This window comes from Python bivittatus, unplaced genomic scaffold (assembly GCF_059951505.1).
Source record: "Python bivittatus isolate LINGU-HERP-01145 unplaced genomic scaffold, Pbiv_v1 ctg000500_np1212, whole genome shotgun sequence".
NCBI classification, from domain to species: domain Eukaryota; kingdom Metazoa; phylum Chordata; class Lepidosauria; order Squamata; family Pythonidae; genus Python; species Python bivittatus.
The window spans coordinates 58004-84680 of NW_028277079.1; the positions used below are offsets into that span (position 1 = coordinate 58004).

Genomic DNA, 26677 nt, shown 5'->3' on the forward strand with positions numbered 1-26677 from the left:
GTGGGGGCAATGCTCCAGACCTTGCTACAGAGAGTGGGACCATCGGCGGTGAGCGATGGCACGAGCAACAGGGGTGGCAGTCCGGCACCCCAGGCGGCACCGCCCACGATGCCCCGGTCAGTGGACCGACGGGCGGCGGACGCCCTGAGACTTTGAGGCATCACCGGGAAGTTCTCAGGGGACCCTGAACAGCTGCCGCATTTTTTGACACACGTCAGGGGTTTTATGCAGAGGGGTGGTCACCTATTCGCTAGGGACGAGGATAGAGTATCCTACGTGGCCGAGCTGTTAGACGGCCAAGCGGCTAGCTGGGTGATCGGACTATACGACGCCAATGCGGCGGAACTGCGGAGTTTCCCGGACTTCATGCAGGCGCTCCGGGACAGATTTGAGGACACATTGAGCGCCAAGCGGGCTGAGGACGACATCCTGCAGTTCAGACAGCGGGACAAGTCGGTATCGGAGTACGCCCTGGAGTTCCGGAGGTTGGTAGAGAAGCTCATGGACTGGCCGGAGTCCCTGAGGGTTAAGTATTTTAAGAGGGGGCTCAATCCAGAGAACCTGGAGCGGGCACTGGGACGGGATGACCCGTCCACAGTGAAAGATTGGATCTGGCTGGCCGGAACGGCGGAGTCGGCGTGGCGGCAGATTCAACAAAGCGCGAGGTGACGGGACCAGACAAGGGACCGGCCGAGGGAGAGACCCCCAGAGGAAAGGCGGAGCAGTCGGCGGCAGTCCACCGGGGGGCGAGAGGCGACCAGAACCCCGAACCTGTGCTTCCGGTGCGGAGGCAGAGGCCACTGAGTGGCGCAGTGCCCAACGGAGCGGGAAGGAGCCTCACCACGGCCCGAAGTCAAGCCCCCGCGTCCTACCGGGAAAAGGGCCGGCGACCGACCGCGGAAGAGTGCAGTGGCGGTGGTGACCGAAAGAGGACGGCGGGGGTGGTCGACCCCGGAGACGGCGTCCTCCGGAGAGGACTCGGAGCCGGCGGGAAACGAGGCGCGCTCGCACTGAACGGCGTCCCAGTGCGAGCAGGGGAACCGAGGCGCGCGGACCCAATCGGGGATGAGGACTGCCCTCCGTTCCGGGTGAGGATACACATCCGGGGGTGAGATCCGGAGGGGAGGCACAGCTGCGGGCGCTGCTGGATTCAGGCTGCACCCACTGCTTGATGCACCCAGCTGTGGTCTCGGGACTCGGACTACAGCTGAGGCGCCTCCGGGAGCCCATTGCATTCAGCCAGCTAGACGGCACACTGGCGGGGGGGGGCCAGCTCAGTATTACACCGAGCCGGTCCAGATGACGATCGGGAGCCACCGGGAAGAACTAAGATTTGTGGTGGTCCCGGTAGCCGACTACGCGGTGGTGCTCGGCTTGGCGTGGCTGCGGCGACGGAACCCACGGGTCGACTGGACGGCGGAGGCAGTGCAATTCGGGGTCGACAGGCTGGCGGAGTGCGAGAGCAGAGGGGACCGGGCCATGGCAACGGGCGCGACCGCAACCACAGACGGGCAAGTGGAGGATCCGAGGCACAGGGAGGCAGGGCGAGAGCAGACGGAGCCCGAGACCCGGGCGGCAACAGCAGCAACAGCAGCGCCGGAACCCCGGAGACTCGCAACGATCCCGAGGCGTGGGGAGGCAGCGGCGACTGGCGGAACAACTGCAAAACAAGAGACAGAGTCCGGGGAACCCACGACGAGCGGCGGAATCCCGAGGCAATATCGAGACCTGGCGGCGGCGTTCGGGGAAAAGGAGTCCGACCAGCTCCCTCCACACCGACCCAGTGATTGCGCGATCGAGTTAGAGCCAGGGGCAACGCTGCCCAAACCGAAAATGTACTCCCTGTCAATGAGGGAGATGGGGGCTCTGCGGGAGTTCATAGACAAGAACCTAGCGCGGGGATTCATCCAACCCGCGAAGTCACCATTAGCGGCCCCGGTACTATTCCGGGAAAAGAAGGATGGCTCGCTCCGGATGTGCGTGGACTACCGGGGGCTGAACGCAATCAGCACCGAGTACAAATACCCCCTCCCCCTGATGAAGGACTTAATGTCGCACCTATCTAAGGGGAGGGTGTTCACAAAACTGGACTTGCGCGAAGCTTACTTTAGGGTCAGGATCCGCGCTAAAGATGAGTGGAAAACGGCGTTCAACACGCCGCTCGGAAGCTACCAGTTTTCCGTGATGCCGTTCGGATTAAAAGGGGCCCCGGGGGTGTTTATGCAGCTAATAAACGAGGTGCTGCACAACCTACTCTACCGGGGCGTCCTGGTCTACCTAGACGACATCCTCATCTACACCGAAACCCTGGCGGAGCACGTGAGCCTGGGGCGCACGGTGCTCCAGAGACTGCTGAAGGCGCAGCTGTACGCGAAGCTATCAAAATGCGAGTTTCATCGGGAGCAGCTGGACTACCTCGGCTACCGGATATCCAGTCGGGGAATTGAGATGGACCCGGCGAAAGTAAAGGATGTTCTGGGCTGGGAAGCGCCGCGAACCCGGAGGCAACTTCAAAGCTTCTTGGGGTTTGCGAACTTCTACAGACAGTTTATCCCGAACTTCGCCCAAATCGCCCTTCCCCTAACAGACTTGCTAAAAACCAAGGGCACTGGAAAACCCCCCAAGCCCAGCATGACACTTGCATGGACTGCAGAATGCCAGGGGGCGTTTGAGGAGCTAAAACGGCGGTTCACAGCGGAGCCGATCCTGCGCCATCCCAACCCAGATCGGCGGTTTATCATCCAAGTAGATGCGTCAGACGTGGCAACGGGGGCAGTCCTGCTCCAGCCCAGTCCGGAGGGGGCCATCCACCCATGCGCCTACGCCTCCCGCAAATTCACAGAGACAGAGAGAAGGTGGATGGTGTGGGAGAAAGAGGCGTACGCCGTCAAGTGGGCGCTAGCCACGTGGAGGCATCTATTGGAGGGGGCAGCTGAACCATTCGAGGTGTGGACGGACCACAAGAACCTCGAGGCCCTGAAGGCCCCGCGTAAGCTATCCCCCAAACAGGCGCGGTGGTCCCAATACTTCGGGAGGTTCAGGTTCACCCTAAAACACATCCCGGGGAAGCGCAACTTCCTAGCAGACGGGTTGTCTCGCATGCCCCAGCACGCCAGCCTACGAGAGGAGATCATGGGCTCCATCATCCCTGCCAGCAGGCTGGCTGCAAAGGCGGTGACCCGGAGCCAGACCAAGGGGGAGCGACGGGACGCGGCGCCTGAGGTAAAGCAAGGGTTCGCGGAGGCGGCGGAGCGGGACGCTTGGCTCAAGCAAAATCGAGAAGCGCTAACCAACCAAGAGGGTTTGTGGTGGCATGAAGGGAAGTTGTACGTGCCCGAGGGGTGCCGACGGGAGGTCATGGAAAGAGCCCACGACAGCCGGAACGCGGGGCATTACGGCTTCGTGAAGATGCTCCACTTAATTCGGCGGCAGTTCTGGTGGCCAACGCTCCGGAAGGACATGGAGGCATACTCGGGGGGTTGCCTGGTGTGCGCGACGGCGAAAGGGGCCAAAGGCAAGCCTAGGGGGTTACTCCAGTTGGTAGCGGAGCCCGACGGCCCATGGCAAGAGATCGCCATGGACTTCATAGTAGAGCTCCCGGAGAGTAAGGGGAAGACCGCCATTTGGGTGGTTACGGACTTATTCTCCAAACAAGCGCATTTTGTAGCATGCCGGCGAGTCCCCACGGCAGAGAGGTTGGCGAGGCTGTTCGTGCAACATATTTACCGGCTGCACGGCACGCCCCGACGGGTCGTCAGCGATCAGGGTGGCAACTTCATCGCGCGGTTCTGGAGGGAGTTCCTGAAGCGGGTGGGGACGAAGCAAGCCCTTTCCTCCGCGGCGCATCCGCAGACAGACGGAGCCACGGAACGCCTGAACGGGGGCTCGAACAGTACCTGCGATGCTACGTGGGGCACCAACAGGACGATTGGGCAGAGCTACTGCCATTCGCGGAAGTAGCATACAATAACGCCGTCCACAAGAGTACCGGCTTTTCTCCATTCAAAGTAGCCACCGGGAGAGACTTCGTCCCCATGCCGGAGTTACCTCAGCCGGAATCCCAAATCAACTCCCTGGACGCCTGATTCGCCCAAATCGACGCCACCCGGTGAGCGGCGCACGCGGCATTGCAAAGAGCCAAAGCCGATTACAAAAAACACGCGGACCGCAAGAGACTCCCCAAGGGGCAGTGGAAAGTGGGGGACCAGGTGTATTTGTCAACCAAAAACCTAAAGACGCACCAGACATCGAAAAAACTCAGCCCGAGGTTTGTGGGGCCATTCCCCATTGCAGAGGTCATCAATCCAGTAACCGTCAGGCTGACACTCCCGAAAAGCCTCGGGAAGATCCACCCGGTGTTCCTTTGCAGCCTGCTAAAGCTGCACCAGCCGGGGAACGCCTGGCACAAGGCAGAGGGGGTGCCACCACCCATCATGGTCGGTGGGGAGCAGCATTTCGCGATCAACCAGATACTGGACGCCAGGAGGCACAAGGGGCAGGTCCAGCTCCTAGTGCAATGGAAACATTTTCCCAAGTCCCACAGCGAATGGGTAAGCAAAACCCACATAAGAGCACCGGACCTAGTGCGGGACTCTTACAATAAATACCCCGGGAAACCGAAATAAAGTCAGGGGGGGAGTTGTCTTCAGGGGGGCGGTATGTCAGGTTCGGTCAGCACGGGGCTTCGGGGAAGCTCGCAGCCAGACCACGCGAACTCCACCGGCGGTAGCTAGCGAGGAAAAGAGGAACTGAAAGCGCCGCTAATTAATGGGCCACCTGCGCCCAGCCAAACAGGAAAACCGCAGCGGAAGCTTTAACTATACACTGATAACGGCGCGAGCCAACAATGAACGGGGCCGCAGGCAGCGAAACAAGATCGCCGCGCAGCACAGAACCCTCGGGCTTGCACGTAACGGGGAGGGACCAACCCAAGCCGGAGGGGACTGCCAATCAAGGACAATGGACCCTGACCGAACCTGCCATCATGGACAATCAAGAGGGATTATTGGGGGGCCGATAATCCGCAGCAGTAACGCGATCGCGGGGCAGAAAAAAGCGCGGGAAGGGGGGAATATAACGAGTGATGCAATTGTACCAAGCCAGTCCTGGCTTTGCTTGTGACTGCTACGTTATGCATGAGTAAACCTCTTTTGTGAACCACACGTGTCACGGGAGTTTCTCTGTCGAACGGGGCAAACCTTACATAGAAGGAACAGACTCAGGCTCAATCTTGGCAAGACTGCGGGCACTCGGGGGCCCTGACTCAGAAGATATTCCACCTCTAATCTTGGATGGGGTTACATTCAAGACTCTCTGGATCAGGAGGCTCTTCAGACAGTTCGAGAGAGCCGGTTCGGAAGGCGGCAGCCTCTGTTCAGGGAGCGAGAGAGACGGAGCTCGGACAGACTCTCGCTGCAGCAAAGAAAACCAGTTTTCCTGTCATAGCAAAGACGGAGAGAAAACGACTGGCTGCGGCATTTGCACACATGTTAAGAGGGAGAATGACAGAATCCCAGAGGGAAGGGCTGCTTTCTCAGGGGAATGCTCTCCCACACAGCCCTGGACCCTTCCTCCCACGCTCTCCTTCCAATTGCCGTTAGCTGGCTGAGCCAGGTGGCCGTGGCCTGCCCAGCCTTGGTTTCAGGCCTGCCCTGGCCTGTCCCGGTCTTGGCTCTCAGCTCTGGGGTCACAGAGCTGCCTCTCTGGGGCTGTGGGTGTTGTGGAGCTGTGGGGCTTCCTGCTGGGCCTCCAAAGCTCTGGGAGGGGAAGCTGCCTACCTTTTCTCCTGGCCTTGGGATTCAGAGGCTGCCGTCTGCAGCCCCTGCTGGCTTTGACTCTGGTCCCCTCTTCCCAGGGGATGCTGCAATAGGCCTTGTCACTGCAGCCCCCCCCCCCACCGCTGCTGGCTCCCACCTAGCCCCCGGTTCCTCCTTGCCACCGCAGCTGCTGCCTTCCGCACCCTCTCCTGCTGCTCGCCGGCCCCTTCCCTCCCAGCTGGCCCTCTCTTTTATCCTGAGGGCTTGCAGTGGGGGAGGGGGCAGACAAGCCAGCCTGCTGGGGATGCGGGCCTGTCCCAGAGGATGGGGCACGTCTCTAGGCGCAATGGTGGATGCAGGCGAGGCGGGCCCAGCTGGTCAAACCACTCCGGCTTCTGGGAGGAGCAGGAGTCTGCCAGGCCATTGGTGGTGGCCAACATGGGCCGAGGGTGCTTGACTGGTCCACTCCCACATTGCTGGTGATGGCAGCTTCCTAAGGTGCTTTCCCCAGTGTGGAGGAGCTCACGGGCACGCGGTTCTCTTCTTACCTCTGCAGTCAGTTCTTGCCAGTGCTGATGGGGGGAGAGGCGAGCCCACGAGCCCTCATTCTCGCCCCTTCCGTTTAACTCTACGTGAAAGCGCTGAGTGAAGTTACCTATCAGTTTGGGACCTGATATCATCAGTACGGTGATGATACCCAGTTACACATCTTGACCCCAGGCTGCCCATGGACGCTGTTGATGTCTTGTCTAAGCACTGGGAGGCTGTGAGGGTCTGGGTGGGAAGGAACAGATTCAGGCTTAATCTTGGCAAGACTGTGGGCACTCGGGGGCCCTGAGTCAGAAGATATTCCACCTCTAATCTTGGATGGGGTTACACTCAAGACTCTCTGGATCAGGAGGCTCTTCAGACAGTCACCCATGCCCTGGTCACCTTGCAACTCAACTACTGCAATGTGCTCTACACACGGCTACACATGAAGGCCCCTTGGAAGCTATAGCTGGTCCAGAATGTGGTGGAGTGGGCAGTAATGCGCAGGCCGAGGCTTACCCGTGTGACCCCACTGCTCCATGAGCTGCATGGTTTCCAGTTGGCTTCTGAATTCTATAATTCTATGTGCCGGTTACCATCTGTAAAGCTTTTCATGGTATTGTTGGAAGAAAAAGTTATCTTACCAAGTCCGTTTCTGAGCCGGGAGTAAAGACACTGATGAATTGCATGAAGTTAGGAGATTTATTCTTCACCAAGTGCAGAAGCAATGACAGCAGGCAGTTAGGTGGGCAGCCGCGCTGGGCCCAAAAGTTGAGAAAGTACACCAGAAGCAACCCCACAATTCTCATGGACGAAAAGGAAAAAAGTTTTAGAATAGTCCGGAAGACCCAGGGCCGGCGCAGAGGAAAGGGTCCGCTTAATTTTGATCAATAAAGCATCCAGGTCGGGAGTCCAGATTACGGATGTGGGGGCTTCCTTCACAGTGAGGAGGATCAAAGGACGGATCAGTTCCCCAAAAGAAGGGATCCAGGGGCGACAAAACCCCAACACCCCAAGAAGAGCACGTACCTGGTGTTTAGTTGCGGGCTGTTTCATGTTTAAAATAGCTTGGATATGCTCAGTGGCCAATCTGCGAGAACCAGGGGCAATGATATAGCCCAAGTATTTCACTTCTGATTGTAAATATTGATGTTTGGTTGGTGATGCCTTATGGCCACGGTCTGCCAGCGACGCAAGGAGGGCATAAGCATCCGTACGGCAAGAGTCCACCGTGTCCGATGCCACCAGTAAGTCATCCACATATTGGATAAGAACGGACCGGCAGGGTAAAACAATAGATGCTAAATCAGCTTTCAAAATTTGCGAAAACAGGGTAGGGGACTCCGTATATCCCTGGGGTAGCCGAGTCCAAGTATACTGAGTGGAGTTCCAGGTGAAGGCAAAAAGGTATTGCAACTCAGGGTGCACTGGAATGGAAAAGAAAGCAGCACACAAATCAATGACAGTAAAACACATGGCTGTGGCAGGAATCATAGTTATGGTAGCGGGGTTCGGGACAACTGGTGCCCGTGGAATAACGTATGAATTGACAGCACGAAGGTCGTGCACAAAGCGATAAACAGGGTTCCCTGCAGAGTCTAGTTTAGGTTTACGAACAGGAAAAATGGGGGTATTACATGGGGAAATGCAAGGACGCAAAACCCCTTGTCTAAGGTAGCTGGTAATAAGCAGTTGAATGGGTCCAATGGCTTCAGTTGGAATACTATATTGGGGCAGACACGGTGGTGGTCCAGATTTAGTCTGAATGACAACAGGAGCCGCACTTTTCAGGAACCCAACATTCGAGGATTCCCAGCCCCATAATGAGTCCGGGAGGGTGCACAAGTCCGGGGGCACCGTATGGGGGTCTGAGGCTGTTAAAAAAAGGGAAAAAAGACAATGCATATATGTCAAGGGAACGTCCAAAATCAACCCATTAGGAGTGCATTTAATAGTGGCTCCAAGCTTACAGAGTAAATCACGACCAAAAAGGGAAACAGGAGATTCAGAACAAATGGTAAAAGCATGTTCAATAGTAAGGGGACCCACTTCAACCTTTAGAGGATCGGTAACATTTACGGGGATAACCCTACCCCCAACCCCAACAATATGGTCAGAAACATCAGAAAGAACAGAGGAGGAAGAAGGAGGGTGGGTTAGTAGGGATGCCGTGGCCCCGGTATCAACCAAACAGTGATACTGTTGGCCATCCACCGTCAAAGACAAAAAGGGTTCCCCCCCAGGTCCAGACCGAAGAGGTAAAGCGAGTGCACTCAAGGGCTTTGGTTCTTGGGTGTCCCCAAGATCCTGTCATTGCGGAGAAAATCCGGACTGCGCCGGAGAATCTGTGGAAGGAATAACAGGATATGAGCGAGGTCGGGAAGGGAGAGGAGGAGGTGGAGCCGGAGTGTGGGAACGAGGAAATGGTATGGGTTGTTGCTGGGGAAGAAAAGGGTCCCCGCTTCTCCCCCGTCGTTCCTCCATTCGCCGGGCATCCGCCTGGTAGGTCCTGCATTCACGAAATGCCCCTCCTTCTGACAGTAATAGCAGAGGGGACGGGCTGGTGGAATCCCAGACTTGAGCCTCACGTATTGTGGTCAGCTGCGATGATCCATTTGAAAAGTAGCAAACATTTTTAGGTCTTCACGGCGCTCAGCACGGCACCGCTTATCTTTCTCCTCCTCCTCTTTTCGCTTACGGTGATCAAAAACAAAATTGGCAATACGACGGAGCTCAGCAACATCTAAACTTTGCCAGTTGGAAACGATGGTTTGGAAATGGTTTTTAATGTCAGCAGCCGCTTGCTCAACAAAAGCAGAGCGGAGAAGCCTATTGTCTTTATCATTTTCAAGATCCAAATGGGCGTGAGTGACCCCTGCCTCAGATAAACGGACCCAAAAAGCGTCCGGGGTTTTGTCAAGTCTCTGAATTGTATTAAATTCAGACCATTTCAAAGGCTTCTTTCCCGAAGGGCTTCAATGAGGTTCTCCTTAGCCCTGTTATACTCAGTCCAATGGGCAGCATTATTATAGTCCCATGTAGGCTCATGAGTTGGCCAAGGGACCCGGGGTGGTGGTGCCACTTCCCCGGGAACCGGTAGAACAGGACAACGGCCAATTTCTACACATTTTTCAAACAATTTCAAGACCTCATCCCTGGTCAATAACATATTAAGGAGCTCCATCATATCAGCCCATGAAGGGTTGTAACTTCGAATGACTGCCTCTAAGCGTCTTATGACAGACAATGGGTCTTTTCGGAAGGAAGGAGTGTCAGAGCGCCACACCGCCAAATCCGTTGGTGAAAAAGGAGTGTGATATCTTAAAAATGCTATATGCCCAGCAATAGCCGGTTGCCCATCTGTAGCAGGTGTGGGAGGTAGAGGTACTGGATTTAATATACTTCTAACAGTATATGGCCTGTTTATTTGAGGGACTGCCTCCATACGATGGTTTCTGTCTGCACTGTTTGACCAGGCAGAGTGGTGTGCTTCAAGTCCCTTGGATCAAACGGTGTCATCTATCACGACCTAGGAAGTACACCTTCCCTGTCACAGTACCTGCCTCTGGGACAGCATCTCCCCACAGAAAGACTGATACCCCAAGTATGTGAATGGCTCCCACCCAGATGATGTTCAAGGAGCCCTTGAAAACCTAGCTGTTCTCCCAAACTTTTGGTTCAAATGAATGACAAACATTGTTCTATTGTTTATTTTCGTCACACTGCCCCTATGTTGCAAACATAAATAGATAAACCTGGGAACAAAAGCAGGAAGCAACCTGATATTAGCAATCTTTTAGGGGTGATACGCAGAGATCCTGACCCACCGGAAACATTGAGTCTCAAGACAAACAGTTCTTGTTCAGTCTGACTGCTGCGAACGGATCCAATCCCGTTAAAGCCGTCCAAGGTAGGGGCCATCACAGCCTGCTCCAGGACCTGCCTTCTCTTCCTATAGGATCCCCAGGAAGGGCACTGCTCCTTCCCCAGAACACTTTTTGCAGGGAGCCCAGCATGGCTCACGTCCCATGGCCTCTTGCAGCAGCCAGCTGGGTTCTCCTAAGCAGAGCGAGAGAGCCAGTTTGGAGTAGTGGTTAAAGCAGCAGGCTAGATACCGGGAGGCCGGAGTTCTAGTTCCGCCTTAAGCACAAAACCAGCTGGGTGACTTTGGCCCAGTCACTCTCTCTCAACCCTAGGAAGCAGGCAATGCCAGGCAAGCCACTTAAGGAAAACCTTGCCAGGAGTTCAACACTTGAACGTGGAGGCACCCCCCCTCCCCTCCCTACAAAAAGCAGAGGAAGGCAGCAGATTTGAGGAAAGGCAGCTGTGGAAGTCTCTGGGCACCATTCAGAGTTCCCGAATTTCGCGTTGACGCGGGAGCAGCCTGGGTATGGCATGCTCTTTGCGGGGGGAGGGGGACATCGCTTGTCGGTGTCTCATCCATACCATCCTCAGGGTCATTGGGTGTGGTGGAGATGGAAAAGCCACTGAGGGGGCCAGGCAGGCGCTCACCAGTCAAGGTCAAGGTCAAGGTCAGGTCACAGAAGCCCGCAATGCTCTTGAGGGTGGTTGGGTGGAGTCGCACAGCCTTGAAAGCCTGACAGTTTCTCTCCGCCCTGTCTTCTTCCAAGCAAGATCAAGGCAGTCAGTTTTTCCCCTAGCTGGGGAAAGTGCAGGTCTAAAAGAGAAGAGAGACCCCCACCCAGAGCCTAGCCACCATGCCAGATCTTCCACACAAGGTGAGACAGAGGCCAAGGGGAGAGAGCTGAACCGAGCTCCTCGCTGGACACAGACGAGGCGGCCAAAAGCAACAGAAGCCCAAGCTGACCTGAGCTGTAAGACATGCAGCAATCTCTTTAAGAAATGTGAAAACAGAATACAGTTGCTGTCAATAATAATTTGCAGACCGCTGGATAATTCAAGCCACAACAGCCCTTTGTCATAAAAGTGACTTCTCAACTCCAAGTTGCCTTACACACTGCCTGTGGAGGGGGCCATCCTCAGCAGCCTGCCAGTTTCTGTTGATCTTGACTCCTGCTTGTCACCTTGAACAGCTTATGCTACATTGATCAGTCATTCGAAGTCTGATTTCAGGGGTTGGAGAGGTGGACTGTTTTATCACTAGGCAACATTTACTCTTGCACAGCCTTCGCTGGTGCTTTGGACATTCTCCAGTTCGTCACATGCAATTTATCCCAGACACTTAGGGTTAGGGTTAACTTTTGCTCTCGTTTCAGGAGTCTTTGCAAGCCTCCGCTTGGCAGACCTCCCTGTCTTTTCCCGTTGTTTTTGTTTGGGGCAAGTTTGCGGCCATTGATATGGGGCTTGGCATCCTTTTGGGTCTGGTGGGAGGGAGAGTTAGCTTTGGCACCAAGAAATCAGGGTTGTTGGGAACGATTGCTTTGGGAATGGGTGAATTGTATCCTTTGGGGAGGGGGTACAATGGTCTGTCCATCGCTTGATACAGATTCAGGAAACAGTTGAGAAAACATCAGCAGAGACCTGCAATTCCCCAGTTGCCTGGGAACCAAGCGCCAGCCCGTGAGGGGGGAGGGGGCATAAACACTAATGTGTATGGAAAGTTATGGAAGGGAAGGGGGTTAGGTCTACCGTGCGCAGCAGCCGACATTTATTTCATAGCAGTATTTGACAGGTTCTTACAGAAACAGTGTATTCGATAGGCTTGCCCAGATTCTACTAAACCTGAAATAGAAGCGGCTTTTGTAGCTAAAGGAGTCACACTGTGCACCACCCGATCTGTCCAACCCTATCCAGCACAATAAAAGAGGAGAGGAAGAAACCACACGCTATACCATTTGTTGAACCAGACTCTTAAGACCACGCATGCCCTCAGAAGCAGCTCTTATGAATTGCACAATTAATGCATACTCGGCTCCTTCTTACTTCATCCAACTGAGACAATCTATTAAGTGGAACCACCATGAAGCCTGCCACAGTATCACAGCAGAGAAACCACCTAGGATGATCCGCTGCTTCACCAGTTGCTGAGCTAGACAGAAACTTCTCATGCTCCAAGATAAAACGGAGCTGATGAAATAAGAGAGAGGTGTGGATTTCTAGGCCTCTCGTGCTGACTTACACAGTTCGAGGCAGAATCAATACAGAAAGAGGATTCCAGTGTAGAATGGTACATTTTTCATGTATACATTTCATAACCACTTCACTTCTGACTGATAGCCAGGCAGAAATACACAAGAGGGAAGTGACTCTGAATGGGCAGGAGAGGAGGGCATGATGGGGGAGGCACTCTGCATCTCCATCAGTGTTTGTGCCCATGTTTAAGTGCCCATTTTCAAAACCCAACATTTCACAACAGAATATTTACTTTTTCAACCCCTGAATGCAATGCTATCTATAAGCAGAAACATGGATAAACAAAGTTGCTACAAGAAGGTTTGAACTAAAAGAATACCTTTGATACCCCCACCCCCTTTTGTCCCCCACCCCAATCTATCCCTGCAAGCTGCCAGAAGAGAGAAAGTCGTTACCTGAGCATTGTGCGCGCTTATCCCCAGATGAGAGAAAGAAATGGGGAGCAGAGGGAGGAGGCTGGGGTGAGGGGGGAATCCAGAAGGCCTGCCAGAAGCCTCCTCCTCTCTCTTCCAGGAACCCAGGCATCCACTTACTCAGGTTAACCCCCAAAGCCTAAGGCTGCTTCCTCCAGGAGCAGCACTGGCAATGCCATTTCCGTCAGCTGAATGGGACAGAGGGAACTCAAGGGTCCAGCCACACCTGGAGGGCCACGGGTCCTCCAGCTGTTTTTACATTTCCGGCACCTGTTGATGACTCACCTTTAAGCATTGTGCAAGTAAGAGTCCCTACCAAGAGGCTGCAATGTAATGGACTACACTGTCCATTACACAGTGTATGGGACTTGGATTGCTACCCAGGAAGGAAGGGAAAAGAACTGAGAGTCAGGGCTGATTGTTCTGCTAGGCAAGGTGAGAGAAGCCACCTGGGTTAGGGATCATGGCCTTCCCCTGAGAGGCAGGCGATGGAGCCCCCCAGGGCTTTGGTCTTGGCCAAGGCATTTGACCAAGGCCAGGACAATATGATAATTGTTCTGTTTTGTTCTGCAGAACTGAAAGCCCCTTGTGTCGCTCACCCACTTAGCTTCAGCTGATGCAGACAAGTTACTCTTTTTCAAAGCAGAAAAGCATCGGGGCCCATTCTGCTCTGTGTCGGGGAAGGCTTCGCCCCAAGCCAAGGTCTTCTTGGGATGTCAGGGCTGGGAGGCAACCTGGAGCACTGCTATGGTGCCCCGACCTGCAGGAGAGGTGGTCCTCCAGCCTCAGCTGAAACAAACACCCCTCCCTCCTGAGGCAGCTAATCCCACTGCTGAATAGCTCTCCCTATTAGGTAATTTGTCCTGATGTCCAACCCAAACTTGTGGTGTTTCTGGCACTTGTGTTTCTTTCCCCATTGGCAAAGGGGAGTGCCTCTCCCCCCCGCCCCACTTAAAAGGTGTCATTCTATGATTGATCCAGGCTCCTAGAGACAATTGGCAAGGTTCCTCCTTGGTTGCAATAGGACTTAACTGGAGCCCATCCAGCAGCAGCAGTGTCACTCCTGGTAGATTCAGCATCGTCCCTGCTGCCTACACGATGCCTCCAGAGGCTGCTGCAGAAGGCACCTGTCTTTATGTGGGAGGAGAGAAGGGCACTCTATGCACAGACAGGAGCACTGCTCTTTATTTGGAGGGAGAAAGCTACTGAGGCTGGCGTTAAACAAAATTCACAGAGGATAAGGCTGTAAGCGGCACCTGACCATGACGGTTCCAGTTATTTCCTTGACTAGAGGCAGATGGCTTCTGCTCACCACCCATTAGGAACCCAGGCTGGATGGAGGCCCCACCCTCCTGCCCCTGTGGGGACTTCCGTTAAGACATCTGGTGTGGAATGGGAAAAGGTGAGAGATTTCCATTTGGACCTCCTCTGCAGAGCCTCTGCTCACCTCCATCTATCCCCTTCTGTGAACAGAGCCACCACCATCTCATGACACAGTTCAGACCTCCGTGGCTGGGAGAGTTTGGAAAGGGGACACGGAAGTCGAGGCTGGCTGGCTGTTCCCCACCAGAAGCTCCCAAGGCCCTGCAGGAATCCGGCTTCGGCAAAAACTTGTTCGCAGTCCTTCCCTGCCAGTCCAGCGCCTGGGATGCCAAGGGAAGGCTGCCCCCCGTCAAACCTTTACGCAGTGCGTTACCCTTCTGCTTCATTGCCCAGGGGGCGCCCCTTGACAAGCCATGCCGCAGCGCATCGCCTGTCCTTCTCTTGCCAAAGATCCTGAGCATTCACAGGGGTCTTTCCAGCATGGCTGCTGGCGGTGCAACCTAAGATTTGCTGCACACTGGAGGTTTAGGTGATGTTTCAGATGATCGGCAAGACTGTTACTACGGCTGAAGCTCTTCCCACACTTGGGACACTGATAGGGCTTCTCTCCTGTGTGGGTCCTCTGATGAGAAGTCAAGTTTACCCTCTGGGTGAAACTCTTTCCGCACTCCACACACTTGTATGGCTTCTCCCCCGTGTGGATCGTACGGTGCAAGGACAGACTCACCTTCTGACTGAAGCTCTTTCCGCACTCAGAGCATGGATATGGTCTTTCTCCCGTGTGAACAGTGCGGTGCCTCGTCAGATTGATCTTCTGCCGAAAGCTCTTTCCACACTCGGAGCATTTATAAGGCTTCTCTCCCGTGTGCACCCTCTGATGTTTGTAAAGAGTCGAGCTCTCGCTGAAGCGCCGACCGCACTCGGCACACACAAAGGGCTTTTCCCCCGTGTGAATCCGCTCGTGCCTGATCCGGCTGTTGCTGCAGCGGAAGCTCTTTCCACAGACGGAGCAAATCCACCATTCCTCAGCCGTGTGTATCCTCTGATGCCTCGTCAGATGGTACCTCTGGCTGAAGCTCTTGCCACAGACAGAGCAGGTCCACCATTTCTCCCCCGTGTGCACTCGCTGGTGCCTAGTTAGGCTGTAACGCCGGCTGAAGCTCTTGCCACACTCAGAGCATTTCAGGACAGCCTCTCCCTTGTGAATGCGGGGGTGCCTCCTCCTCCTCACGCCTGACTCACCAGCTAAGCTTGCTGAGCACGAAGGTGTCGCCTGCCTTTCTCTCCCTCCCCAATGTGCTCCTTGGGCCGAAAAGCTGCAGAGGTCGGGGCCTTCGGACCATGCCTGCTGTTGGGACTCCGGTTTCCTTCTCTGCTGTTGCACCTTGCTCTCACTCTCCACCACCTCTCCTGCAACAGAGAGAAAGCGTCAGACTGAAACAACCCCAACCTTTGCCCCTCCATCTGTAATCTTTTCCCCCTCTTCTCAGCAAAGAGGCACCTCTTAAAAAGCAGGTCAAACAAACTGAAGAAGAATGGAATTAAAAAGCTCCAAAACCTACCTCCAGGTTATTTTTTATTTTGTTTTATTTTATATTTATTTGAATTTATTAGCTGCCCAACTGCAACGGACCAATGACAAAATATACCGTGTGAGCTGGAGTCCCGTCGAGCAGGAGCAAATCAAGAAAGGTGACCTGTAAAGCAGCCAGCAACGCACGCAGCCTCTCAGACCCCTCTGGCTCGTGGCGGAAATCGGAGGAGGCGCACCCGCTCCCTTCCACAGGGCCAAAGCCTTTTTTGCACAGTCAGGGACCGACCTTCCCCAGCCCCAGAAGGGAGACTCCGGCCTGACTGTGTTGCTGAAAAGGGCGAGGCAGAATGAGGCAGCCCTTGGCCGGATCTGGCACAGCTCCTCTGACCTTCTGATTGCCAGCAGCATTCTGACATTTCTGCTCTGGGCCCCACCTGGTTTCCTTGGCTGACTTCCAAGAGAAGCACAAACCAACAGAGATCATCGAGAATCTGGCTCCACATCTCACTTTAAGACAAAAGGCCGTTGTTTGGTTCTGACTAGCCTGAAGCCAGACTCTGCAGTTTGGGGCCACGGTCTACGACTGCCTTTTATGTCTGAACCAGCCAACTGGGCCTCAGGCAGGAAGCCAGACGTAAGCAAGCAAGCGCTTAGCCCACTGTGTGAACTGAACCAGCAACCATGGTAATCTTCAGCTTAGGAAACTGTAGGTTGACCTACAGCTGCAAATCACTAAGTGGGGCTGGGAGTTTTGTTGGTTCTTCTTCCTCCGGGCTAGGTTACTGCCTTATTTCTAAGACTAAGTCAACGTTTGATTTCAGTTTTTGAAGGCCTGCAACTTATGGCTAAGGCAGGGCATAAAGATCATAGAAAGTGATGGCTCTGCTCCATGCTGCCCTGGCCAGACACACCTGGTTGGCTACCACCATACAAGAGAGATGCTGAGGAACTGGAAAGAGTGCAGAGAAAAGCAGCAAAGATGGTGAGGGGTTTGGAGGCTAAATGCTATGGCTAAAAGAAGTGGATGTGTTTAACCTAAAAAAGAGAAGGCTCAGAGAAGACGTGAGAGTGGTTTTCCAACCTCTGAAGGGCACTCCCAGGGAAAAGGGGGCGGATTGATTCCCGTGGTGTCTGAGAGTAGAACAGAAACCTACAAGCAGAAGCTTTGCAGAGGGAGACCCAAACTCAAAATAAGGAGGGAGGAATTTCCTGCCCATGAGAGCCGTGAAGCAGTGGACCAGCCTGCCTCTTGGGGCTGGGGTGGGGTGGGGGGTTCCACCACCGGATGGCCCTTTGCTTGGGATGGCCTGAGGATTCCTGCCCTGGGCAGGGCTGGACTAGAAGACCTCCCAGGATCCTTCCAACTCAAGGGTTCTGTGAAGACCCGACGAATGGCAAGGGCCGCAATCCTTACCCAGAGTAGCCAGATTCCCATAATTCTCCGCCATGACTTCCCACTGGAGAGCTCGCTGGCCTGGATCCAGCAGCGCCCACTCCTCCTCTGTGAAGGAGACAGCCACCTCTTCTAAAGTCACCAGCCACTGAAAAAACAGTAAAAGCCAGATTCGCTCAGGCCCAGGGGAGGTTGAGGGGAGCTGCGTAAGAGAAAGAGGAATCCAGAGCACTCCGGCCATCCCATTCCCCATCTCCTACCTGGTCCGGCAACTGCCCTGCCCTCGTCTCCTACCTGGTCCGGCAACCGCCCTGCCCTCGTCTCTAGCCCACTTCCAAGACCAGGATGCACCGCCAGCATTGTTGCGCCATCACCTGTTGGCAAGACACAGGAAGGGGTGATGGGCCGGGAGAGCAGGAAGGCCCACCTGCAGCCCTCCTTCACATCTTAAAGTCACCTGGAACAGTCAGGCATCACATCATCCTCTTGATCTCATCCTAGAATTGTGGCATCGGAGAAGCCCTGGAAGCCATGAGTCCAACCCCACCCCATGAAGGGAACCAAGTTAAAGCCCCTCAACAGAGGGCTGTCCACAAAGGGGAGTCCACCCCCTCTCTTTGTGAGCAGGTGTCAGCAGTAACAAAGGAACGTCTCATCCCCAAATGTATCTGAGAAGTCAAACATCAGATAAACATGACAAAAGTGCGAGCCTTCTGGCTTGCAGCAATGAGCCCTGGGCGTCCCTGTTCCCATGGGTCTTTCCTCCTGCCCAACATTGTCACCTCTTAAAGAGAAAAAGTGCTGCCAAGGAATCACCTGCCTCACGTTGGCACCTACAACCATGCCTCTTTTTCTTGGCCATAGGGAATGCCCTACTGTTTTGATTTCAGTTTTTGCTTTATGCTAAGGATTTTATCATCTCCTCTCTCTTAAAATCCAGAGTCACTTGGATTGAGTTGGACAGCTATAGAAATTGCAAAAATAAATAAATAAAGCAGTTTCTCTCTCCAAGTAAACACTTTTTGCTCTGACATTTCTCAGAAGTGCTTATTTAGGTTAGACAGGTGATGTTTGCCCAGTGCCTGGAGACGGTGAGGGTGGATGGGAGAAGCCGGCTTCAGCTCAACTCTAGCAAGACAGAGCGACTTTACCCCCCCCAGCCCACCCACCCACCCCCGTCTGATGATATGCTATTCTTAACTCTTGATGGGGTAGCACTTCCCCAGACAGAGTGGTTGCACAATCGGGGGGTCCTCCTGGACTCACAGCTCCTGTTCAAAGGTGGCAGCCATGACTGGGGGGGCCTTTGCCCAGATATGTCTTGTGTGCCAATTGCGCCCATTCCTGGACCAGGCGGCCTTGCTCACAGTCACTCGCACCTCACTCATTCCCAGTTGGACTATTGCAGTGCACTCTACATGGGGCTGCCCTCGAAGACCACCCAGAAATTACAGCTGGTCCAGAATCCAGCAGCTTGTGAGGCATTAGGTGCCTCTCGGTTCGCCCACACTACACCATCGCTGCACTAGTTGCACCGGCTCAGTTTCTTTCCAGATGCAATTCAAGGTGGTGGTTATTACCTTTAAAGCTCTATTTGGCACAGGGTCAGCTTATCTGTGGGACTGCCTCTCCCTGGGGGAATCTTCCCAGCCCACTAGGTCGGACGCGTTCCAGGGGCCTTCCCTCAAACGCTGCCATCTAGGGGGGCCTAGGAAGCATGCCTTTTCCATCCCCCTTGAGATCCAGCAGCCCCCACCCTCTCAGCCAGGCGCCCGGGTAGCCAGCCTGGAGTTCAGGGGACTGTCTATCTGGGCACCAGGTTTCTCTTGTTTGTTTGTTGGATTTTTTCTTTTTTTGATCATTTTCTTATTGCTGTTAGCCACCCAGAGTTGTGTCTCACAAGATGGGTGGCCATATAAATCTTTAAATCAATCGATCGATCAACCTGGGTGGTTCACACTTAAATGTGGAAAACAATAAAATGCTTGTCATTTTGCTGGTTTTTATTTCACACCCACACCCCCTTTGAACCACCCATTGTCAAGAGCTTAATAAGGAATCTAGTAAACTATTCAGCTACTTTGTGCGTTGCTGCGTTTTATACCACGTCACATTGTGTTTTTGCACTGTTTTTAAATATTGTAAGCCACCCAGAATCACTACTGTGAGATGGGCAGCCGTATAAATCAAATAAATAAATAAAAATCAAAAGCAGAAGGGAAAGTTGCTGACCGAACCCTTCTCAAGAGCAGTGTTCCAGGCCACGATCTCCCTTTGAGTAGCAACCACCTCTCGGCATGCTGTCAGAATGAGATTCTCTTTTAAACTGAGGGGACAGCTGAAGAAAACTGTCCCTCCCTCTGCATAACACAGGCTAAAGAACAAAACAGGGGTTGGGAACTGGGCCCACCGGTTTACGACGGCTCTCATCCTTCGTTCGTGGCCAGTTCTGATTGGCGTGGGCCCTTATTACGTGGGTTGGCGCGGAGGCCAACGCTCTCTCCCCTTGTTAACATCTACGTGAAGCCGCTGAGGGAGGCCATCCGTCACTCTGGGGTCCAGGATCATCTATATGCTGGCGATACCCAGTTATACCTTTTGACCTCAGGCCGGCCAAGTGAAGCTGTTGAGGTTCTGTCCAGGGCCTGGAGGCTGAGCCGGCCTGGATGGGGAGGAATCAGCCCCAGCTCAGTCTTACGAAGGATATTAGGGCCTCTTGGGCCCGGGGGCTTTCCTTCTCAGCTTCTGGATGGGGCTGCGCTTCCCCGTTCAAGAGCGGTGCACAGCCTGGAGGTCCTCTTGGACTCGCAGCACCTATTCAAAGCGCAAGCAGCAGCTGTGGCCAAGGGGCCTTCGCACAGCTCCATCTGGTGCACCAGCTGTCCCCTTCCCTGGATCAGGAGGCCCCTCAAGCAGTCACTCGTGCGCTAGTCATCTCAAGGCTTGACCACTGCAATGCACTCTGCATGGGTCTGCCCTAGAAAACCACTCAGAAGCTACAGCTGGTCCAGAACACAGTGGTGCAGACGGGCAACCATGGGCATGCCAAGGGGTGCACTGGTTGCTTCCAGATGTGATTCAAGGTGCTGGTTACCACCTGTAAAGCCCTACATGGCACAGGGCCAGGTTACCTGGCGGACCGCCTGCTACACATGGTTTCTGCCCAGCTGGTACATGCTGGCATAGTTGGCGTGCTTCAGGCCCCTTCCATTAAACAATGTCATCTCTTGGCACCCAGGAAGTGAGACTTCTCAGTCATGGCACCTGCCCTTTGGAATGAGAAGCCCCCTGAAATCCATCCCGGCGGCATCCCGTAAAGCCTTGAAGACCTGGCTCTTCTCCCTGGCCCTGAGGAGAGACAGAGGGGGCCCCTGGTGTTCTTGTTATTTTTGTTTTCTGTTTCTATATTGTGCCCAGACCACCTTATCTTTGGCTTGTATTGGTTTTTATGTTGCTATTTGTGCACTGCCCAGAGACACTTAGAAGTGGGCAGTCACTGGATTGAATTTTAATAAATAAACAAAACAGACAAACAGTCTCTGGAGTCCAAGACATAGTAATCCTGGGGAGAGCTGCTCCCTGCAGCCTTACCAGGCGGGGGGGGGCCTTGGTCCGCCTCCAGCATGGGCTGCCCAGAATCCAAACCGGCCTCCTCGGTGGGGCCCCTGGCCACTTCGGCCACCCTCTGAAACAGGAGCAGGGATTTTAGGCGGGGCAGAGAAAGGAAAAAGTGCCCTTAAAACGCAGGAAAGGGAGGGACAATCGACAGAGAAGGTCTACTGGGATCCTCACCTCTTCCTCATGCCTGTCCTCCGCCTGGCTCAGGAGGAAGCCTTCGGCCAGGGCCACCGCCTGAGAGCTGGTCTCTGCCCCACACTCCCGGACCCAGCTCTCCATTGCCGGGGGCAGAACAGTCAGGAACTGCTCCAGGATCACCAGGTCCAGCATCTGCGCCTTCGTGTGCGTCTCCGGCCTCAGCCACTGCCGGTAGAGATGGTGGAGGCGACTGCAGACCTCTCGAGGCCCCTCAGCCTCCCGGTAGCAGAATGCCCGGAAGAGCTGGCGCTGGACGTCAGAGCCCGGGGGGTCCCCTCCCAAGATCTGCCGCACCGCGCTGTCCCAGAACTCCCCCTTGGCCCCGGCCCTGGGGATTGGGGGATTCCCCCCCGCCGCAGCAGCAGCCTCCTTTTCCATCCTGGCCAGCCCAGCCCAGCGATCGCCTCGCTGCGTCCCCGATCGCGGTCTTCGCGGAAGAACGGGGGGCCTTTACTCAGCCTGGCGGAGCCGGGGGGGGGGGGTCACGTCCTGCGTCGGTCCCTGGCAGGCATCCCCGGCGCAACGAGCGCTGCTCCGCGCGACGCGCAGGCAGCTTCAAGGACTGCGGGCGCGGGGCTTCTCCCGGGAACCCAACGAGTCTCGCAGGACGGGGGACACTCGGGAAGCGGTGGGGCTCTGCGGGGCCGCCGGGAAAGGCCCTCTCGCCGGCCCCGCCGCTGCCGAGGAGGCCCGCCGCGGAACGCGACCGGGGCTGCCCGCGCCTGGCCCGCTCGGCAGCCTTTTGTTTTCCCTGCGCCGGACGGCCGCGGGGAGCAGCGGGCAGGTGGCCTGGAGGAGCCGCTGGCGCAGCCCCTCCGCTCCTCTCTCCTCTCCGCTCCTCTCCTCGGGGGATCCTTTGTTGCCTGCGAGCGGCGCCCTGCGTCTCCGTGCCGCCGCCCCGGGCGCTCGCAGCGGCTCCGGCGGGCTGGTTGCTCCCCCCCGCCCCGCGCCCCCTCACGCAGCTCCTCCCAGCACCTCCCCGCCGAGCGTCCGAGGGCGGCGGCAGCGGCCGCTCCTGGGAGAAGGCGGGCGCGCGACTCCCCTGCCTCGGCTCCGCTCTCGCAGCGCGCCTTTCCAGGCCGGCGGCGGGCCGTTCCAGCGTCTGCGGGGCCTCGCGGCAGTGCGCCCCTCTCCGCTGGCCAGCTCCGTCGGGGGCGCGGCGGCTGGGCTGGGCTGGGCGCCGGGCGGGGACAGCGAACGCCAGCCCCCCGCCACTGGTGGGGGCCGGCAAGCGGGCTCATCCTGTCCTCGACTGGGCGCTTCTCGAGAGAATCCCGCTGCGGTACTGACCGCTCGGCCTCTGGGCGGCGTGAAAGACCTCAGAGTTTGGTCTCTGCTCGCTGCCATCCGGTGGCTGTCGGGGCCGAGATCCAGCTGCTGGGTACGTCCTGCAAAAGAGGGGAGCTGCGGGGGCTGGGCGGGAGCTGGACTCCCCCCAGAGGGGCGAGGCGGGGCGCACGGGGAGCAGCCTGTCGGGCTCCTGGGAAGGGAAGGCCCTGCCGCGTGCCAGAGGGGACTCCGTTCCGCTGCACGGGCCAGCCGGGTGGACTCATCTGTTCCTCCGGGGCTTCGCGCTCTCTTGCTCCACCACCCCGTTTATAAAGGGAAAAAAGTCGCTGCGGAAGCCGGCGTCCAGCGCTGCAGAACAGATGCTGAGCCCAGGGGCTGGATAGAAGGGGACCGTCTGACAGGGGACCTGCAAGCCAACTTGGGCCACGGCAGTTGCAGCCCCAGCCGTGCCACCTCAGATGCCTTCTGTCGTGGAATTTTTGCCGAAGAAAGGAGCACAACGCTGAGGAGAAGAACGATGTTTACTGCAGTGGTCCTCCGGTGCCTGCTTTCCAAGAAAGAGGGACCCCGAACAGTAGAAAGGCAGAGATTCTTATACAGTTTGGGGTTGAGAGGTGGGAAATCCTTGGGAACTGAGTCACGGGCAAGTTTTGGACAGGTGTTAAACAGGGGACAAGTGGTTTTCTAGGGTGAAACAAAAAACGTGCTTTGGTAACAAGGCGGCCGAGTTGAGGGTTGCACTGCCAAGGAGGACGGAAGATTAAGAAAAGCAGGGGGCTTAATAGGGACAGAATTCCTGCAGCTTCTCGCTTCATTAACAAAGGACTCCTCACTGAGGCTGCCCCCTGGACAAACTCTCAAGCAGACTGGCAATGACCCTCTCATTGTTTTAGTGTGATAGCGTCAAGAGGGCTGTCTCAGCAGTGGAACCACGGCGTTCTTGGGTCATGCAATAGCCTGGGACTGGTCCTGTTTTACACATGCGGGGGGGGGGGGGGGCAAGGAAACAGCAGAGGGAAATGGGGAAAGGAGTTTGCAACAGAAGACACAAGGGGCAGGGGGACAGAAAGAGGCAGAGGGAAGGGGGGAAGAGTTTGCAGCCTTATTTTATTATTTTCCATCACACCCTCCTTCATGGACTTCCGGTGAGGAATTGGCAAACTAGACGTCGTGAAGGAGCAGGGATGACATTGCGGCAGAGATCGGTGGCCAGATCCTGGCCGGTGAAATCTCTCTGGAGAATGGAGAGATCATGAGATTGCCCACATGTACTCCGGACAGCTGCTCCTCATGAGTAGACTGCAGGAATTGAGGTTTTTGCAGTCGGCTTGGGAGTCGAGCAGCTGGGAGTCGAGGGATTCCAACTAAGCTCACAGTCATAATGTAGCCAATACAGACATAAGGTTCAACCAAGCCTCATTTCTTAATCACATTTGGAATTACTTTTTTACTGCTTTTCAAATATTAAGAACCTGTGGAACGACAACTTTCATGGCATTCACTGGGTAAGTTTCCTTCGATCCTTAGTGAAAGGAGTTTTAACTACGAGTTTAAAGACTCAGAAAATTTCTTTTTTGGAATACCCAGTAAAAGGGTGATTAGGGTGTTGATTTCAGAAAGTTATAAATAGACTAAGGGTTCAGAAGGATTTGAAATAAGACTCTGAAATTAATTATAAGAATCCTTCCTGTAGGAAATGGCTGTTCTGATTTCTTAAAAAAAAAATTATAAGATGGTACTTTGAAGTTTGGACACTAGAGGGAACCAGAAGGAAATAAAGGAGAAGAACACTTAAATTCAGCTTGGTAATATAGAATGGAGTGGCTATGGGTTCAGGGCTCCCCTGTATCCAGGGTCTTACCATCTTTGGTTCTGGATGGGGTTGCACTGTCCCAGACAGATCCAATGCACAATCTGGGGGTCTTCTTGGACTCATGACTCCTGCTCAAGGAGCAGGTGGTAGCCATGCCTAGGAGGGCCTTTGCTCAACTTCATGGTGTGTGCCAGTTGTGCCCTTTCCTAGATTAGGAGGCCCTTCTCCCAGTCACTCATGCCCTGGTCACCTCCTGTATGGACTATTGCAATGTATTCTATGTGGGGGTACCCTTGAAGGGTATTCAGAAGCTGCAGCTGGTGCAGAATGCGGCAGTACGGGCAGTTATGGGCACCTCTAGGACTGCACATGTAACACCTCTGCTGCGCAAGCTGCATTGGGTGCCAGTCTGGTTCTGTGTCCAATTCAAGGTGTTGGTTATGACCTTTAAAGCCCTTCATGGCATGGGCCCAGGTTACCTGAGGGACCATCTCATCCCCATTACATCGACCTGGTCCGGCAGGAAGGGTATGTTATGGACCCTGTTGCCTAGAGAGTTTTGACTGGTGGGGCCCAGGAAAAGAGCCTTTTCTGCTGTGGCCCCCACCGTCTGGAATATCTAGTCCCCTGAGGTGAGATTGGCCCCCACTCTGTTGGCTTTCCGAAAGAGTGTTAAAACCTGACTCTGCCAACTTGCATGGGGACCCAACGGGGGTTCACAGCACTGGGGTTGGCTGGTAGTCTGAGGATGCTCTCTCCGCCTTTTTAGTTTGGGCTTTAGTTTTAACTTTTTAGCTTAATTTTAACCTTTTGTAGTTTTTAACTTACATATTTTTTCTAGGATTTTATAGTTCTTTATCTGTAACACCACCTAGAATCACTTGTACAGTGAGATGGGTAGCGTATATGAATTTGAAAAATAAATAAATAAATACATTTGAGTTTATCTTTAACACCGTCTTTTATAGGTTCATCAAAATATCAGGAAAAGTGGGGAGACAAGTGTGGGGTTAGATATACTGCATGTTCAATAGCACCATTTCAGAGAATTTGTATGAAAGTTTAACAGCTAAGTAATGGGGAGAGTCATCTCCGAGGACCAATTCCTGTCCTTGCCAGCCCAGTGCAGTCAGTCCTCCTGATATCTACCCTTTGCCCATGAGGCTCCTTGCAGGAATAGTCCAGGAAGCAAAGCCTGGTAAGTGCACCGTGGTCAGCCATGTCTCTCAGAGTGCCATGAGATCAACGTCGGAGGGGAACTCCACCAGGTCCCCATCGGTTGCTCTGTTCTTCCAACCAGAAATATTCCAAATCAGTAACGGCACAGAGCCCTCGTGCTTAATATCAATGGGGATGATTGGAAAAGTATTGGAATTTGGGGTTAAAGAACATGAGTCTTTCAGTCATTCGGCAGGAGTGGTGTTAACCAAGATTCCTTCGGTGTCGGAAAAAACATGCTGGTCTGAAGTTCGTCAGCCTTTGCCACTGTCTTGTGTTGTATGAGCTACAACAGGCTTTGAGGTGAGCAGCGATTTGGGTGGGTCCTTTTGCAGGTTGGCAGCTCAGCATAGTCTCAGCGTCCAGAGGGAATGGTGATTTTCCTGCCTCCAGGTCTCTCCTTGACCCATTTCAGACAGCTTCCTGAGCTGCAGCCCTAACGGACGACTTGGGGCCTGGGTCTGTTTTTAGAAGCATTGAGCTCCTTGCAACTCTGTCCCACTCCCCAGCCAGCCGCAGGTAGTAGCCCACTGAGGTTGGGCTGTATCTTGCTTCCTCTTGTCCATCGGCCTCAATTAGGGTTCATTCCTTGTGTTTTCTGTGTGGGGTAGTATTTTATCAGGAAGCAGGGGGAGTGAGGTAGGAACCACTCCCAAGGGCTCTTTGTTGTTCTTTTGCGTGTCTGTATTCCGAATCACAATAGGAGGTGAACCAGCAGACGGTTTCTCAAGATAGGTAGTATTTTCTTGGGCAGTTGGGGTGACCGGCTCTATTCAAGGTTTAGCAGCTTTACTTGTTGTTCCTAATAATCCCCTCAGATTGTCCAGCCCAGTGATTCTCAACCTTTTTGAAGCTGCCGCCCCCCTAAGGAGTAGAAAATTTTTCAACGCCCCCCTTTGTGAAAATCCTGTAATTTAGGGTATGGGGAAGGGGGGAAGTTACTGACTTATAAAAGGCAAAAATTTTAAGTAATTTTTTTCAGTAGACTTACACACCAAATTTGTTCGATTTAACTCGATACTTTTGCCCTGGAAGGTAATTGCATTCCTTTTATTAAAATTAAAATGACGTTTGTTTCAAAATGCTGTAAATACCTTTATTTATTTTTTTGATGCTCGTTTTTTTAATTTTTTAATTTTTTAATTTTTTTAATTTTTAATTAATTTTATTTTTTTTCAAATGCTTTTTTAATGTTTAAAAATTCTTTATTCTTAATTAGATAATTTAAAAAACAGCAAAAAAATACGCTAAAAATTTTTTTGATGATAGTCCACAGTCCTGGGTAGAGGCGATTGATGTTACTTTGAAGCCAAAATTCTGTGAGACGATCACCATTCTGGAAGCTGGCTTTCAAAATTTCATTAGTTTCTCAAAATTAATAATTCACGACCACGATAAAGAACTAATAAGCGCACTTACCTAGCCGACTGGCCAAATAAACAATGAAAGTAAATCGAAACTGAGGGGAAAAAACAG

At 54.1% G+C, this 26677-nt stretch overlaps 1 protein-coding gene across 2 annotated transcripts; it reads right to left on the reverse strand.

Moving 5' to 3' along the window:
* Positions 1–6630: 6630 nt before the first annotated feature.
* Positions 6631–21733, reverse strand: LOC103063396 (uncharacterized). Of its 2 annotated transcripts, XM_088147287.1 has the most exons (6): positions 20857–21683; positions 20656–20749; positions 17359–17438; positions 17086–17212; positions 15380–15547; positions 6631–7714 (listed from the first exon to the last, which is right to left on the reverse strand). In XM_088147287.1, the coding sequence occupies exons 1-6, from the start codon at positions 21256–21258 to the stop codon at positions 7029–7031; spliced, it is 1557 nt and encodes a 518-aa protein (XP_088003413.1). In that variant the 5' UTR covers positions 21259–21683; the 3' UTR covers positions 6631–7028. The 2 variants fall into 2 exon arrangements, with proteins under 2 accessions (XP_088003413.1, XP_007443868.3); XM_007443806.4 differs by lacking the exon at positions 6631–7714 and having other exon boundaries at positions 9983–15547; positions 20857–21733.
* Between the last annotated feature and the right edge of the window lie 4944 nt (positions 21734–26677).